General features: G+C 34.3%; 1 protein-coding gene across 4 annotated transcripts in view; it reads left to right on the forward strand.

Moving 5' to 3' along the window:
- GSK3B (glycogen synthase kinase 3 beta) overlaps positions 1-18487 on the forward strand; it is a 205019-nt gene that overhangs the window by 145025 nt on the left and 41507 nt on the right. For all 4 annotated transcript variants that reach the window (XM_077776762.1, XM_077776760.1, XM_077776761.1 and 1 more), the window contains exon 7: positions 754-851. In XM_077776762.1, coding sequence (XP_077632888.1) covers positions 754-851 — 98 coding nt within the window. The remainder of the gene's footprint in view (positions 1-753; positions 852-18487) is intronic.

Genomic DNA, 18487 nt, shown 5'->3' on the forward strand with positions numbered 1-18487 from the left:
TGAATTATTTTTTTAATGTATTGTTGGGTTTTGTTTGCGAGTATTTTATTGAGAATTTTTGCATTCATGTTCTTCAGGGCTATTGGCTTGCAGGTCTCTTTTTTATTGGATTTGTTATATGGTTTTGGTATCAGGGTAATACTGGTCTCATAGAGTAAATTTGGAAGTTTTCCTTCCTTTTCTTTGTTTTGGATTTGTGAAATAAAATCATCTCTTTGTCTCTGTATTTAAAAATGATTATATATTTAAGCACATGTTACTATCAATTGTATTACAACACAGAAGCCAACCATTTAAGGCTTGAAATTTTTTATCTGGATTTGCATTGGCCTAAAACTCTGTGGACAAGGGATTGAACCCTTGTTTGTGGCTATTCTTTTAAGCACTGCTAATGTACAGAGGTTGGGTCACTTTGACTTATTTTAAAGTCTGATATGTCGATAAGCATGCCCTATGTTTGGTGCTGTAATCCCCTGCCTTGGTTGTTGAAGATTTGAACATCTGATATTTGATAATTAAATAGACTTTTACCCTTTGTTGGAATTTTCTTATCTGCTTTGTTTCCTCTTTGGTAAATTTAACCCTTTAGGGATGGTTTGAGGACTTTCTTCCCTTGGTTTTGGATAGTACACTTTTTTGCTTGTGATATTTATTCTGTGGTCAGTGTAAAATTAGAAAATGTATACAAATAGTTTTCAGTGCATCTTAAGCTACAAGCATTAGTAACTAACTCTTGGCTTCTCTTTTCTACAGACGTATGGTCTGCAGGCTGTGTGTTGGCTGAGCTGTTGCTAGGACAACCAATATTTCCAGGGGACAGTGGTGTGGATCAGTTGGTGGAAATAATCAAGGTGAGAAGTTTAAATCAGTTTTTGAACTGCAGTGAATTTTGTTTTTATTCTAAGAATCCATATCACATACACCCAGGTAAGACTTCATAAATGAAGATCACATATAGAGGAAGTGTAAGAGCACAGCCTTTTGGTTTCTAATTGAGTTATTCTGTTACATGATCCTACAAAATGTATTTTAGATATATCTTATGCAAAAACAGGGATATATATTTAAAGTACTCAAAAGCCATAAGATCACTAAAATGTATATGCACCAAATAAAAGCATAAGCTATATGTATTTTTACTCACCATGTCCTCTCTGCTCCAATAGTCTGCTGAACACATGATGCTTGTATTTTTTTCAATATATGTAAATATCAACATGTACAGAGCATGTACAAGTAGAATTTTGACTTACGAGTTTAATATAATTTTATTTATTAGATCTTATCAGCACTTTTATTAACAAAACTAGATTTAAAATATTACTATCTTGGAATTAATATTGTGTTTTAAGAACAATAGGGCTGAGATTTTAGTTGAGTTTTTAAATGTAATTTTTAAGAGTTTTTAATATTTGAGACCTTAAATTTCCTACCCCCTTTAAAAAAAATCTAGTATCTATATATTATTTAGACCACTAAATTGCTTCATTCTGTATTATAGTTTATCTTTTGGGTTTTAGTCTTGATTTTTAAATATTTATTAAAAATGTAAAATTGAAAATCTCCCCAGAGGTCTTGTAGTTCAATCCTCCAATCAATGAAAGAGCCATCTTAGTTACATTCCTGATAGATTTCCTGTGTTCCTTAAATACTTCCAATATCAAATCACTACTTTGGAATTCGATCTGCTCTATATCTAGATAACTTTGATTTAGTTTTTATTTGCTGAGCCATAACTCCTCAGTAGCTTTTATCAGTTGTGCACAGAACTATGCTTAAGTTACTTAAAAAATCCTTGTACTTCATTCTCTAAAAATATGTTACCTTAGATAAGGTGATTTTGCAAGTATGGTTGAAGAGACCACTGTGTGATCAAGAATTAACTATCCATATTTTTTATGGTTTACACCTGAGATGTCTGTGGTATATGCAGTCTTTTTTGGGTAACCATCTTTCAGTTTCAAATTATGGGTAACCATCTTTCAGTTTCAAATTAAACTTTAACCTTTGTTCAGCAGATCTGCTTCCTTTCTGATTCTCACTTTACACTCAGATCTGAGTTCAAATAGCTTGGTCTTTTTTGTTTCAGAAAAGCCCATTCCCCCATTATTCAAATTAAGATTCCAGTACAAGGTTTAGCAAACTTTTTCTTTGGAGGGCTAGATAAAACATTTTAGGGCTTGTGGGCTAAAACACAAATCAAGGATATCATAGAGACAGACAACAAGACAAAACAAATTTCTTCAAATTTTTAATTGAGGAACTTCAAAATATATTAATAATTGAGTACAATTTTTTTAAATACAGGTTTACTAATTAGAGGAGAGGAGTTCTTTTGAGGGAGGGCTATACCATTTCTCTTCATTGGGGCTCAAAGTTAGTATTCCCTATTATCAAAATGATTATGTGTAAAATCAGTTCTTAGTTCATAGACCACAAAAACAAGAGATTGGGCCCTTAGTACGACCCCTGCTATAATGCAACCATTCAGCATTTCTTTTATCCCCAGGCTTTCACTTGATGTACTTGAGCTCACCATACTATAATTCTCTGGGCATATTGCTAATTCTATTTATCATTATGTTTAGCTTATTCAAATTATGTCATTTTTCTTTGGATTATAGTTTAGAATCTTGTGATGATTCATTCTGTCAGTAATTTCAATTCATATATGATACAAATGAAATTAGTCATGAAGCTAAGTGGCCATCTGTAATAACTCCCTGTCTCATGCTTGCCATCATATCTTAAAAACCTTTATATCTAGAGCCTTTTTTTTTTACCACCACCATCATATCCTTTTAATTCATTTTTCACCTAGTATTGGTTTGTATTTATTTAATAGACTTTAGTAAAAACTGTCACTTGTTATTGATGGTTTAAGACTTCATTTTCATATAGGGCTTAAGTTGTAAGTTCATCAATTTGTAGTAGTAGGCCAACTCTAAAACATGTGTTATCTTGTCATTTGCATTTATATGTAAGGAACTTAGTCACAACCCTCTTGTAGTTCCACGATCACTGTCTATAGATGTTGTGAAGGTGTTATGAGATAAAGGAATTAGGATCCCAGGGCACTTTGGTATTCCTTTTGCAGTTTTAAGCATAACTGCCCTGTACTAGTTTACTACCCATTTGGTGACCTGAAGTTGTATATTAAATTGAGATTAATAGACATTGTGTTGTGGTATATGTGAGTAGTATGTACTATTGCTTGGAGGTTAATAAGCATTGTATAGGTTTTGTGTATGTGTTTTATACAGCTCTAAAATCTTGTTGATCTTGTATATTTTTTTTCTAAATATTGAGTATCTGTGATGTTTCATTGACATAAAAATTCATCGCTAATTCTGATGTAACTTTTCTAGTTTTCCTGATCTAACTTGTAAATCAGAAAAGAAGTTGTGTAAGTTAACCTTTAAATGTTATTAAACACATTTTACAGTTTAAACAGATATTGTCAGTATTGCTAATCAAGGCTTCAAGAACAAATTTGAATCTTCCATGAAAGTGATCTTATAGGTACCCAATTCCATTCTCAGTTTTTTTTAGATAATATAGTAATCAGCCCTTATGGTAATTAGGAATCTATAAAAATCTATTCTTTTCTATTTTCTCCCTTTAAATTTTCATGATGGCTCTGAGTATCTACAGGCTGACCCCCAGTAAAGTAGATACTCTTCTCTCAGAATTTGAGTTTATGTAAAAAATGAACATTTTCATATGAAATATATGAAATATGCTTCATATATTTTATATGTGGTAGACTTGACTCATTATTTTGTAAACTTTCTGAATAGGAACTTTCTTCATTATTATATTTTATTATTCAATGGCATCAAAATAGTTTCCAATAAAGATTTAAGTTGAGTTAAGCTGCAAGACCGTTGTTCATTTGGAATTACCTAGGAATTAATAAGAAAAGTTGTGATTGTTGTATATGTTTATTAAATTTTTATTGGTTCAGATGTTCATGCCAGTAATCTGTAGCATGAGTAACACAGTTTTATAAATTGAGCTAACTTCGTCTCTCTTTTTTTTAAATGTTTGTTTATTTTTGAGAGAGAGAGAGCACACATGCAAGTGGCGAAGGGGGCAGAGACAGAGAGAGGGATCTCCTCTCTCTCTACCTTATAATAAGACTTTTGTAAAATACTTAGAATAAATCCAAGTATGTTATCTTCAAATAAGTTATAAGAATAAAGGAGAATGGAATTGAAAATCTTGAAAAATTATTTCTAAGCTTGAAGAACACTTTATGAGGTTGGTTTTATACATAGGACTGTTAGATCAGCAATTCATTATGCCATTTTACCTGAATATCAAGAAATGCTTGCATCTTCAAAATATTTGTAAAAAGAGAAATTCTGTCAGGGCCTTCTCAGACAAGATTTTTTCCCCCCTCAAATTCTTCCTTAACATACTGCTTAAGATAACCTCAAGAAATATCTGATACAGGGAGCATTCAGCATCTGACATGCTCAGGTCATGATCTTGGGTTCGTGAGTTCGAGCCCTGCATCAGACTCTATGCTGACAGCTCAGAGCCTGGAGCCTGCTTTGGATTCTGTGTCTCCCTCTACCCCTCCCTGTTTGCACTCTGTTTTCTCTCTCTCAAAAATAAACATTAAAAGAAAGAAGGAAAGATATGTTGTGGTTTCAGATATCTGATGACAAATAAAATGTTTAGGGAAAACTTCTACTAGGAGTTTCACAAACTTAGGTTCCACGACATAGCATTGTCATTTAGCACCTCTGCTGTCAGTCATACCAGTGGGGTTCTTTAGAAACCCTTTAGAAACTCCAGTCTTCTGAAGACTTGGAGACGGTAGTTTTTTATTAATGCCAATTACTTGTTTTATAATTATGCTGCATTTTCTGTGCTCAGTTCAGGAGACTGAGAAAACACACACAAATACAAAGAAAAGAACCAAAGCAGTAACAGTTCTGACACATCATGAAAAATAACTTCTATAAGTATTTTTATATCCTTTTCTGGGCATATATATGTTTAAACAGAAATACCTTCTGTTTTGTAGACTTTTTTTTTTTTTTTTTACTAAATAACTCATTTCATTTCTCACAAAAGTATATTTTGACTGTTATTTTTAAAAATGCATAAATTCTGTTGTAGGATTATACTCTGAATTACATAATTGATTTGAACAGAATAGCATAATAAATTATATATGATTGCCTTGAAAAGAAATTACATGATGTATTTGGCTTCTCAAAGATTTGATTATTACATTATATAAATGACAGGTTTACCCCGTACTCACCAAATGGATTAAAGTTGAAGCAACCTATGAAGCTCTGGACCTGGAAATGCTGTAAATTTTACTAATAGTTTCTTTTCCCCCTCCAAATTCTAAAATATAAATTTCAAGTAAGGAAAGGTGAACTTCAGTTCAGAGCTTAGTTTCTGGATTAAAATATCACAAGAGATGCCTGGATGGCTGAGTCATTTAAGCATCCAATTCTTGATTTCCAATCAGGCCATGAGGTCATGGATTTTAAGATCAAGCCCCGTGTCGGGCTTTGTACTGACAGAGCAGAACCTGCTTCAGATTTGTTCTCTTCTTCTCTCTGCCCCTCCCCCATCTCTCTCAAAATAAACAAACATTAAAAAAAAGAAAATACCAAAAAACTAAAAGTTTGAAAGAAACTAGTTATTGTGTAGAATTTCTAGTTTTAAATGAATTAATGTTCCTGAAGATATGCTTTTATTTATTACATAAACATTTGCTTATGCTTAGTAATAATTTGACATTGCTTCTAATGGAAGAGTTTTAGAGCAGAATTGGTCAGTCATATTTCTAGATAGAATTTCAGTGGGGCTTCATAGTTTCGGTACCTAGCCTTTTAAATTTGGATATATTTCTTTTAGAAAAACATGACATTAAACATAGATACTTAAATTATTTACAGTAGTAAAATTATTATAAGGCAATTAAAGTTAATTTATAATACAACTTTACTGAATTATTTTTTTTTATTTCTTTTTTTACGTCTTTATTTTATTTTGAAAGACAGAGACAGAGAGCAAGCAGGGCAGGGGCAGAGAGAGGGAGACACAGAATCTGAAGCAGTCTCCAGGTTCTGATGCAAGGCTCGAACGTACAGAACCTGACGTGGGACTCGAACCCACGGATGTGAGATCATGACCTGAGCCGAAGTCGGACACTTAACCAACTGCACCACCCAGGCATCCCAAACTTTACCAAGTTATTTGTTTCATATTTCTTAGCAATAATTACTCAGTTTAGAAATCTGCGTATGTAGCTCTTCCATAGAAAAGAGCTAATGAAATCTTTCCTCTGGTAGAAGCTTTACTTGATAAATTTGAAAATAGGAAACAGTAAGATCCAAATAATCTTTTGATTATATGATTACAGCTAAGTAGGTGGACTTCATTTCTTACACCTATAAGTAGAGAAAGAGTTAGAAGGAAAAAGATTTAGCAGTGGAGAGTGGGATTAAGGGAAGAGGGGAAGAAGGTTTTCACTTTTTATTCTGTGATGTTGATTTTTTGAAACAATTGTTATTTTTTGCAGTCATAGAAACTAGGAAAACAGATGTTTTCATTTGTGCTGGAATCTTTTGTCAGTAAACAAAAACAGTTAAGAGAACCCATTTTGTTATAAATGTTTGTCTAAATAATTGTTTTCCTGGTCTTCCAATTTGACTGATGGCTGTAATATAATTTAGACAAACAGATCAGTGATTACTTGGTTCCTGAAAATCTGCATTTTCAAAAATTGGGAAACTACTGCTAATCACAAAAGCTACCACTCATTAAGACTTTACTCTCCACCAGGCAATGAGCTAAAATACTTTACACACATTACTACATTTAACGCTTACATTAATCCTAGGAAGATGATAATGACGATGAAGATGATGATGATGATGATGATGATGATGATGATGATTACCACCACCATATCCTGGAGAGGTTGGGTGATAGAAAAATTCTTTTTGATTCATCTTTAGCTAAATTCATCAATTTAGCTGAATTCTGTTTATAGAATTTTATAGCTCTGGGGGAAAAATATGATCCTTAATTTCAACTGATATCCAGAACCAATTGAGTCATATTTATCATATAATACTTTTAAAAAATGTGACCACAGTTTCCACAACTAAAGGAAAAATCCCCTAAATTTTATTGTGATGAATATACCATATCAGTTTGAGATGTCTTTGGACTAGGTCTAATTGTATTTCATCTAAAGAAATCAAAGTTATAATGGTGGATTTTTTTGCTTTCAACTACAGCTCAACCTTAACGTTCACCATCTTTGTTTAGAAAACATTTTAGATTTTCAGTTATCCTGTCCCCATATTATGGCTTGTGTGTGTGTACACACTTGTGTGTGTACACTCTCCTTTCCTGGCCTAATACTCTCACTATCATATAGTCTCTCAGACAGAGCTTTAAGATAGTAATAAATCAGGGGCGCCTGGGTGGCTTAGTCGGTTAAGCGTCCAACTTATGCTTAGGTCATGATCTCGCGGTTCGTGGGTTCGAGCCCCGCGTCGGGCTCTGTGCTGACTGCCAGCTCAGAGCCTGGAGCCTGTTTCAGAGTCTGTGACTCCCTCTCTCTCTGACCCTCCCCTGCTCACGCTGTCTCTCTTCTCTCTCTCTCCTAGAAATAAATAAAACATTAAAAAAATTTTTTTTAAAAAAAAGATAGTAATAAATCAGAGTTTAAGAAGAAATACTTATTCCCCTAAGATTTTTGATGGATCCATGATGTGTCTTAACTAACATGCATTTGAAGTTTAATCCTATGTTACCTGGTGAAATTTCTTAGCTCTTTTGTTGCTAACAGACTGCAGGGACAATATATTAAATTTAATTCTGTCTTTTTTTCCACTTTCCAGAACATATAAGTACACGCCATTTACATTGTGGTATACACTTTTACTTGTAGTGTATATAATATATGTAATATACAAACAGAGTATTTGATTGCTTAATTCATTTTTTATTGTTTAAATTTTTCCATGTTTGTTACTGACCAGAGCAGCAACTTTTAAAACTTTTGGATCATGGACCACTTTGAAAATCTGTTTATAGTAATGGACTCTTCTCCAGAAAAATGCATATATACCAGAATTTTACCTACAACTTCAGGTGATTCTTGAGCTTTCTAAGCTGATCCAGGAGCCATGTTAAATATCCCTAAACTAGTGTAAGGAACTATGATTACACTTTGTAGTAACATCCTGCAGTATAGGTATTACACATACAGTATGATGTAAACATTTTTTGAAGTAGGTGAATGGATAAAGGAGGCATTAAGGTAATTATTTTAATGTAATTGCTCATCTGCCTTTTTACATTAAATAATGTTTTCCATAGACCAAAGAAGCATCACTTTTAACTTGCTACTATGAAATTTTACTGGCTTGTGTAATTATTCATCTGCCTTTTTACATTAAATGTTTTCTGTAGACCAAAGGAAAACATCAATTTTAACTTAACTACTATGAAACTTCACTAGCTGTACAGTAACTTACTTGTACTTGGTTAAATTCTGTATACTATAGGTATGTGTTCTCAGGCATGGAATGTGGTTTCCTGGCAGTGTGACCTGGTTCATCTTTTGACTTGAGAATAATGGCATCCATTTGAAATCTTTACTTTCTCCAAAATGGCCAGTGTAAGATCATTTAATAAGTTGCCGGTGTATGTTTTACTTAAAGAGATATTTTCACACAAATGGAGTTTTGTGACATTGTCACCTCAAAACTAATTTACTGATAATCATATTGTAGGATCTGAGTCAGAAGACCATTCATAGGATTATTCTTCTTGTGATATAGTTCCCTTTACTTAATAACCACACATTCTTCTGCACAGTTGCATTATTTTTGTTTGGTGTAGTCTCTATAAAGTATGTAAAGGGGTAGGTGAGAGATGGGACAGGGACAGAAATCTGTCAAGTTAACAGTATTCATAATCCAGACCCTGATTTCAAGACTGGTACTTTTACTGAGAACTCTCTGTTTCCTTTTTAAAGCAAAAGGTTAGAAGTTTCGAGAGCAATGATTCTTAACAATTGAGCTGTGAAAAAAATATAAAGAAACTCTGGAATCACGGAGAGAGTTTGTAGTTTAAAGAAGTATACTGAATGCTGTATCATATTTATAAAACACAGGGTTGTGTTTTATTGATATATATGGTACAGGGAAAACATGAAGAAAATCTTAGCTGATTGTGTTACAAAGAACGATAGTGTTAGTGATTCACAAAGGAAGCAAGAGTTGGATGTTGTGTGAATAAAATTTTTACATATCCCAGAGGGGATATGCTGTTTTTAAAGTTTTTTTTTTTTTTTAAGTGTTTATTTTTGAGAGAGAGACTGAGCAGGGGAGGGATGGACAGAGAGGGAGACACAGAATCCGAAGCAGGCTCCAGGCTCTGAGCTGTGAGCACAGAGCCTGATGGCAGGGTTCAAACCCACAAACCATGAAAATATGACCCAAGCTGAAGTTGGAGACTTAACTGCTTGAGCCACCAAGGCACCCCAAGGGGTGTGCTGTTTTAAAGTTAGAAAAATAAATGGTTTCTTTTTTTCTTACTGAATAGATTCTAATATCACCCCCAGCACAAACACACCCCTGCCACCCCTTTCTATTTTTATACTCCTTTGTTGAGCATACTACTTTGGTTGAGATTCACCAAAAAAAGGTCTTTTGATGCCTGTGAATATGTATCAGCCAAGAAAGACTGTTTTCCTTACATTCAGTAGTTTGCTTAATAAAAATAATAGTTCCCTTTTTAGGGGGGAGGAAGAGACTTATTTCCAAGTATAAAATGTTATTCAAGACATAATGAATGAAGGGCAAAACAGTCTTTAAAAAGAAGAATGAAATGAAAGAATTGTACTTCCCGTTTTAGAAGTTTATTATGTAACTGTAGTTATCAAGACAATGAAATAGTATTTGGCCATAAAAGTGAAATCTGCCATATTAGAACATGAATGGACATTGAGGGCATTACCCCAACTGAGATAAGCCTGACATAGAAAGACAGATACTGCACGGTATCAATTATATGTAAAATCTAAAAAAAGAAGAGAAAAAAGTCAAAGCCTAGAAATAGAGAAGTATTTGCCAAAGCCTGGGGAGTGGGGGGAAATGAGAAAAAGTTGTCAAGGGTACAGAATTTCAGCTGTAAGATGAGTAAGGTCTGAGGAGCTAGTGTAAAATATAGCAGCTATATTTGATAACACTGTGTTATTTCATTGAAATTGGCAAAGGGAATAGAACTTAAATGTTCTCACTGAAAGAAAAAAGAACAATGTGTGATGATGGAGACTAATTAACTAGGTGGTGGGAATCCTTTAACAGTGTATATGCACATCAAATCACTATGTTGTACACTTTCTATGTCTTACAGTTTTGTCAGTTATACCTCAATCATGCTAAAAAAAAAAAGAGAGAGAGAGAAAGACATAAGGACACAAGTATAGTCCTATAGATCAAATAAAACTGAGAGTCCAGAAGTAAACCTTTACATTTATTGTCATTTGGTATACAACAGGGGTTCCAATTCATTGGGGAAAAGTATAGTCTTTTTAGAGCTTAGAACTGAATATCCATACGCAAAAGAGTGAGATTGAACTGCTGCCTCATACCATATTACAAAAATTAACTCAAAATCGATCAAAGACCTAAGTGCAAGAGCCAAAACTGTAAAACTCTTAGAAGGAAATCTTTGTGACCTTCAGTTAAGCAGTGGTTTCTTAGATATGATACAGAAGGCACAAGGGATAATAGAAAAAATAATTACATTGAAATTCATCAAAATTAAAAACTTTTGTGCTTCAAAAAAGTTAAAAACCCACAGAATGGGAGAAAATTTTTACAAATCATGTATATTACAAAGGACACATCTAGAATATATAAGGAACAATTACAACTCAACAATAAAGACAGCCCAATAAAAAATGGGCAAAGGGTTTGAATAAACGTTTCTCTGAAGAGATATCAATGGCCAGGGGGTACAAGAAAAGATGTTTAGCATCACTACTTATTAGAGAAATGCAAATCAATGCCATTATGAATACTACATCACATTCGCTAGGATAGCTAGAATAAAAAGACAGACAATAGCTAGTGTTGAAGATGTGGAGAAATTGGAACACTCATACGTTGCTGGTGGGATTGTAAAATGGTGCAAATCAAAAATGTTTTGTATATGTTAAATATGTTTAAAATATTCAACATAGAATGACCCTATGACCCAGCAATTCCATTTATAGGTCTGTACCTCTGAAAATTGAAAACACATGTCCACACATGTGTTTGTACATGTGTACAAACTTGTATACACATGTTCACAGTAGCATTATTTATAGCCAAAAAGTGGAAACATTTCAAATGTCCACCACCTGATGAATGGATAAAGAAAATGTCAAGCACAAAAATCCACACGTTATGTGATTCCATTTGTATGAAATCTTCAGAGTAAATATTTGTAAAGATAGAAAGTAGATTAGGGGTTGTCAGGAGCCTGGGAGGAGTGAGAATGGGAGTGATTGTTCTTAGGTACAGGATTTCATTTTGAGGTGAAAACATGTTATAAAATTAGATGGCAGTGGTGATTGTACACCTTTGGGAATATGCTAACAAGCAGTTATATAGGAGTGAATTTCATGGTAATATGAAGCATATCTCATTAAAGATATTATTTTTTAAAAGGTAAGAATGGGGGCATCTATCTATGAAACTGTTGATAAGGTAGCTTTGTTTTACTCTGATCATACTTTTACAAAGGACTCTAGAAGACTTCTCATAATATTTATCCGTCTACCCAGTGGCTCCCAGAAAGAGGGGGAGGGAACGGATCAACTGACAGATGGTGCAAGAGTGAATGGACTAGAGCGTGGACACATAAAGGGACCCTCCTGCACTAGTTCACCTTCCCTAGGCCTAAAAATTAAAACTAGCCAAGTCGTTTAGTTTTGTTCAGATAACATGACAACATGCTGCCCTTTTCAGTAAAGTTCCTAATGGGATTTAAAATTTTGTGCTGCTGCTATTACAGCTTTTTATTCCTGCCTTTTGGAAATTGGAATAAAACTCTGAGAAGCATTGCATTATAAACACGAGGGTTTCTTATATGAAAATTTCAGTCATATAGGGAAGAGGTAGAAATTGGATAAAAGCTATATATGTTGAAAGTATTGTAGCTACCTATGTCTAATGGATTTTAAAAACGAAAACCTGTAAATTGTGGGGAAATACCAGAAGGAATAACATCTTATACAAGTTTTCTGGGAATGCAAATGGAAAGTAGTAATTCCAATATCATTAGAATACTGGTAGTTTTAAATAGAATAGCTCAGTGACAGGTTTTCTAGTTTTAGAGACATTTGTCAACCTTATGGTATAGGCAGCTAAACCTGAGAGTTATACAAACTGAAAAACAGTTCTTTTCAGAAAGAAGTGAAGATGTTTCTTTGTTCAGCCATGCTGCATATAATCTGTCTTGCCTCTATGTGATTCCATTTTTATCCACTTATTTAAAAGGCTTTATTATATATAGGCCTGCCCATGAGTCCCTTTAGTCTTGCAGGATGCATACCACTTTAACTACTACTAATGTTTTTGTTAGGTGCTGGGCTAGAACATAGAGGGTCCTTGCTCTCAAGGAGTTCAGAGACTAAGAGGAAGAGGGAATAACTGAGGGCAATGGAGTAAGGCAGGTAGGTATTACCCAGAAGTCTGGGCAGAGTACAAAAGCAGCATTCTACTTGGAGGGAGTACTCTCTGGAAAGGTATCATGGGACAGGTAACTCTTGAGCTGAATCTTGAAGCAAGGAAAGGTATTCACCTTTTAGAGAGAGGAAGGAAATGGAGGACATGTGTGAGAATTTGGGCAGAGACACTTAGTGAAATTGGGTCTGTTATGTGTTTATAGTTTGAACTTAAGGTTCTGAATGGTGGGTATGGTAGAATAGGAGTTTACTGGGGCAGAGAAGGCTGGAGCTGTGAGCTGTGGCCAGACCACATTAGCCTGTAGGTAGTAGGAAGCTGCTGCAGGATTTTAAGCAGAAGAGTAACAACTTTGTAATAGAATTTCTTTTACTTCACCCTTGCTTTTAAGGCTGCACAAGCAGTATTCTACTGCTGAAGTTTGGCGACCTCTGGTGTTGAGCTATTAAAAATAAATCTGTGAAAGAAATGTATCTCCTACTTTTGTCAGATGATTCTTGGCTTTATTTCTTTGAAGAAATAAATCATATCCTAATTTGATATTTATCAGTGTCTGGGTACATACGTAGCTAAATGAATGAGAAAATGTTACAACAGATGTGGGGACTGAGTGCAAATGAAGTGATTGATTGAATCATGAACAGCATCCCCAAAGCAATGTGGCCGACTGACCTCTGATTCTTTGGATCCTTTCAACACCTTACCCCTCATGATCTAGGATGGTGGGCCAAAGAAAAGGTGCTTTTTTACAATAAACGGAGAGGTCTTATTCTAATAATAGCTGAGAATACATATACTCTTAATAGTAGTGTGATAATTTTTAACATCTCCCCCACCCTTTTTTAATTGTATGAACTATTATACTTACAGAAAGTACATAAAACATTTATGTGTAGCTTCATTTCCTTTAAGTCATGGCGGAACTCAGTTTTTAGGAAATCCAGAAAGAATTTTTTTTTTCTTAAAGTATATCCTTAGTCTAAAAGTTTTGGGGGGAAATATTTTTCTATCTTTTAAAATTCAAGGGAAGTTTAAAGAGTTGATTTGTGTCTGAGCTGATAAGGTCCATTTCAAACATTCTGTTTTAATCTATGAAATGAAAAGGCTCAGTTTATATAATTTGAAAAATTCCAACTGTATAATTGAGGTGGAGTAAATCAGGTAAAAATATATACTCTGTATATAATAAAACTGAATATAAAACCTAAAGATATACTCAAATAGAAATAGGATAGTCAGTTTGTTAAATGTCCTCTGTGTTTATTGTATTGATTGCAGATAGTGATGCATTTAGAATCTTTGCTCTTCATAATTTGTCATTTACCTTTCAGCCTTTAACACTGCCGTCCCTCCATTATCCAGTTCTTAGTCTCTGTTCCCACTCATCTGTTACTGTTATCCAAATGAGGCTGTTTTCCACTTTACACCTGTCATGCATAGAATGTGCATCTGACTCATTTGCTTCCTAGACTTCTTAAGTAGAATCAGCTCTAGTGTTTTCTTCCAGAACTCTTTCCTGAACCCCTTCCTCATTCTAGAGCAGGGTAGCACTTTTGCCTCCCGCATATATCTACAATTTTTTTGTTGTACTGATCTTTGCTAATTACAAAAGTCTCTCTGCCCTACAGCTCTTTGAAGATAGGAACTCAGTAAATGTTTCTGAATGAATGAATGACTTAAGAGGCTGAGCAAAAATTTTAAATGCCTCTCGATTGTCTTAACTTTGCTTTATTTAAATATTTATTTATTTATTTATTTATTCTGAGAGAGAGCGCGCGCGCGCGCATGTGCACTAGTGGGAGGGGGACAGAGGATCTGAAGTGGGCTCCGTGCTGACTAACAGCAGAGAGCCCAAAGGAGGGCTTGAACTCCTTAATCATGAGATCGTGACCTGAGCCAAAGTCAGACAGTTAACTGACTGAGCTACCCAGAAGCCCCATACCTTTGCTTTTATACTGTATATGAAATAATTTTGTATATAAAATAATTCTGTAGGGTTGGTGTCGACTCTTACAGACTCTAACACTTTAAATGCCTTAACATTAACATAAGGATAAACATCTGGTTGTATTCAGTGTAGTAAATGTATCACAAATTACATAATGGTCTGTTTTACTTTTCAAATCAACATCATCCAGGTGTAATTTACAGAAAATGTAACTATTTTAAGTATATAGTTTAATAAGCTTAGACAGGGGCACCTGGATGACTCAGTTGGTTAAGCATCCGACTTTGGCTCGGGTCCTGATCTCACGGTTCGTGGGTGCTGACAGTAAGCTCAGAGCCTGGAGCCTGTCTCAGATTCTGTGTCTCCCTCTCACTCTCTGACCCTCCCCTGCTCATGCTGTCTCTCGCTCTCAGAAATAAATAAAACATTAAAAAACTATGTTAAAAAAATAAGCTTAGACAAATACATATAACCACTGTCCAGGTCAAGATTTAGAACATTTCCATCACCCCAAAAAATGTTCCTGTGTACAGCCTGGGCTGAGTAAATATTCCAGTGGACCCAGGACTGAGGCTTTTTCCAGGATAGGGCCAGGCAGACTAGGACGGTTGGTTATTCTGTTCATGCCCCTTTGCAGTTAGCCCCCCGTCTTCTGTCTCAGACGACCATTGGTTTGTTTTCTTTCACTACAGATTAGTTTTTCTTAGTCTATAATTTATTTTAATGTATATTTCTTTTGTGTCTGGCTTTTTTTGCTCAACATCGTGTTTTTGAAATTTATTCATGTTGTTGCTTGTATCACCTGTTTTTTCCATTTTATGCTGAGGTGTATTCTGTTAGAACACATTTTTTAAATTTCTTTTCAAGAAAGGACTTGAAAGTATCTATAAAGGACTAAAGTTGCCAGTCATATAAGTGTATGTTAAGTTTGTGAGAAATTAGCAAACTGTTTTCCAAAGCAGTTTTACTATTTTTTACTCCCACCAAAAAATAAGAGAGTTCCTGTATTCTACATTTTCATCTATACATGGTATTCACAATAATTTCAAGTATAGTCTTAAAATTATTATCATTAAGAAGTGTCCCTCTTTAGTTTAATTTCCTTGCTCTGAGGTCTCCATTTTCAGATATTAATGTAGACACTCTGTCTTATGATAAGTGTTTCCATGGTATAAGTTTCTGCATTTTGACCTGTGTCTTTATATTTCAGGTTTCTCATAGACAACATATACTTAACTGTCTGTTTTTATAAAGTCTGACAATTTCTACTTATCTTTAAATTTTATTTATTTATTTGAGAGGGTGGAGGAATCCCAAGCAGGCTTAGCACCATCAGCACAGAGCCAAACGTGGGGCTCAGTCCCATGAACCACGAGATCATGACCTGAACCAAAATCAGGAGTTTGATGCTTAGCTGACTGAGCCACCTGGGCACCCCCTTTTTTTTTTAAATTTTTAAATAGCGCAAGCCTTTGCATGATATTCCAGATTTACCGAACTACTGATGCAAAGTTATACAAAATTGTGCTGTGTTACTTAAGGCTTTTAGTTTACATTTGACCACCTTTAAGCAGTTATGGCTCCCAAAGCAATTTAATAACAACAATAGTTTCTCTAACTTAGGCTTTGCAATTAAACATTCTTGCAATAAAATTACAATATGCACAACTAAGCATAATATGGCACTTGCCCACTGTTTAACATTCCAAGCAAGATTTTACACGTGTGAAATAGTCACAGCAGGCAGAAATACTAAAAGTTGAATGCTTGGTATTGTGAATATAGTTAGGCATGAGTAAGCATAGGATTTACAGTGAGAATTTACAGATAAAGAAGCCTGAAAGTGATTTATCAAAGCTTAACACGTGTTAAACTTTCTAATCTTGTTTGGCTAGTTAGATACTTATATTTCTTCACATAATTCTTCTGTTGCCTAAAATCTATAATATTAACAGATCAAGATACTCTTTTTATTAAGTGGAATTACCAGATATGTATGGATAGATTTAATTTAAATCATTTTTATTGTTAAGTCTATTGTTTAACTTTTAATTATAGCCTTGTGATCTTATAAAATCTTAGTATATCCTGCACAACTCGAAATAATTCATAGTTCATTTTACAGTATGAGCAGTAGAGTTTAAGAAATTGATTTTTTTGAATTACTTAAAAACAATCTTTTCCTTGTTTTTGCCCTTAATATTGAGTAGACCATTTTAGGGAGTCAACTACACATGTATTTCAATCCCATATTTACAGCTGACAAACTGTAGCTTTGAGAGCTGGTTTACTGCCATAAATTGTAGGTTTCTTTTAAGTGTAAAATGAGTAATAAAGTATCTATAAAGTTTAAATGAGAAAAGAAAACTGATAATACCTCACACAGAGCTTTTTACATACTGGGTACTCAATAAATATTTCTTCTCTCCTTTTTCTCACTGATGTACCTTTTGAAAGGAGAACTTATATATGCTGTCTCCACTTACTTCAGATGATTATAGTCTTCTTGTTCTTTTCATGGTTGATCTCAGCATGGTCAGAAGGGAAGTCTTTTCATAGCCAGTGAGCACCTTTTGGGCTTTTATTTTAGCTGAGCTAACTGTGTCGTAAGTTACTCATCTCACTGTCCTTTAAATGTTTACTTTCCTTGGCCTCCATGGGATCATTGTCTGTAGGATTTCTTGTCTCTTGGATTTCTGTCTCAGTTTTCTTTTTTAATTTCCCTTTTTTCTATATATTTGTGTCGATGGGTCCCCATCTTTAGTTCTCTTCTCCTTCAACCTGCCTTACATGTTAAACACTGTCACAGCCACCTAGCCCCTGTACATCAAGTACTATCAAACCTGTTTTTCTACCATCATGCCCTCTTCGAAATGATATACCTAATATTTACCACTTAATTCTTCTTGAATGTCTTAAATATTATTTTTTCCAGCTTTTTGCCTTCATGCTTAATAGCATTAACATCTTTCACAGCTACCAAAATTAGAAACAAATACTGTCTTCCAATCCAGTCCAATAAACAGATTCTTTGATACTATCTCCTAAAATTGTTTTGCCACTGATGAGATATGAATTATGCCCAACTCTGCCTCTAATTAGTTTTAACCTGAAAAGTTGCTCCTTCTGGGCCTCAGATTTTCTCGTCTCTAAAACTGTTTAGAAGAGGTCGGAATTAGGCAACTAGGGCCCAGGAGCAAACACACTATGCTACTTATTTTTGTAAATAAACTTTAGTTTACGGCTACATTTTGCTACAGCAGCAGAGTTGAGTAGTGACAGAGGCACTTTGGCCTACAAAACCTGAAGTATTTACTTTCTGGCCCTTTACAGAAAAAATTTGCTGACCCTTGTTCTAGGAGATCTCCCATTTAGTTTCCATCTCTATTAGCCAACCTGAGGAGAGCCTGGTTTAAGATTTAAAAAATAATAATAAGGAAAAGAATAGAAAAATATTACAGTAGTTGAGTATTTGGCAAGAGAATTTAAACATAGAAAATCCTATAACATTAGAATGTGTTTCCCCACCTAATGGCCTTAGTGATCCAAGATCATGTGGTCATAACAGGGATAAGAAGATCTCCATTGCTGTTTCATATTAACAGACTAGTTTATTTGGTTAATTGCTTTTAACTAATTGATAGTGACTAGATCACTGATTCTACACTAGGTTCTTAAAATATACATATTTTAAAAGTAAAGGACACAGTTAAAACTCTGACCATCAATTATAATTATAATTAAGAATCTTTTTTATATCACTATTTGCCAAAACAGATTCTCTCCCATTGTGATAACAGATTTT

The sequence above is a fragment of the Crocuta crocuta genome, unplaced genomic scaffold, assembly GCF_008692635.1.
Source record: "Crocuta crocuta isolate KB4526 unplaced genomic scaffold, BGI_CrCroc_1.0 scaffold87, whole genome shotgun sequence".
NCBI classification, from domain to species: Eukaryota; Metazoa; Chordata; class Mammalia; order Carnivora; family Hyaenidae; genus Crocuta; species Crocuta crocuta.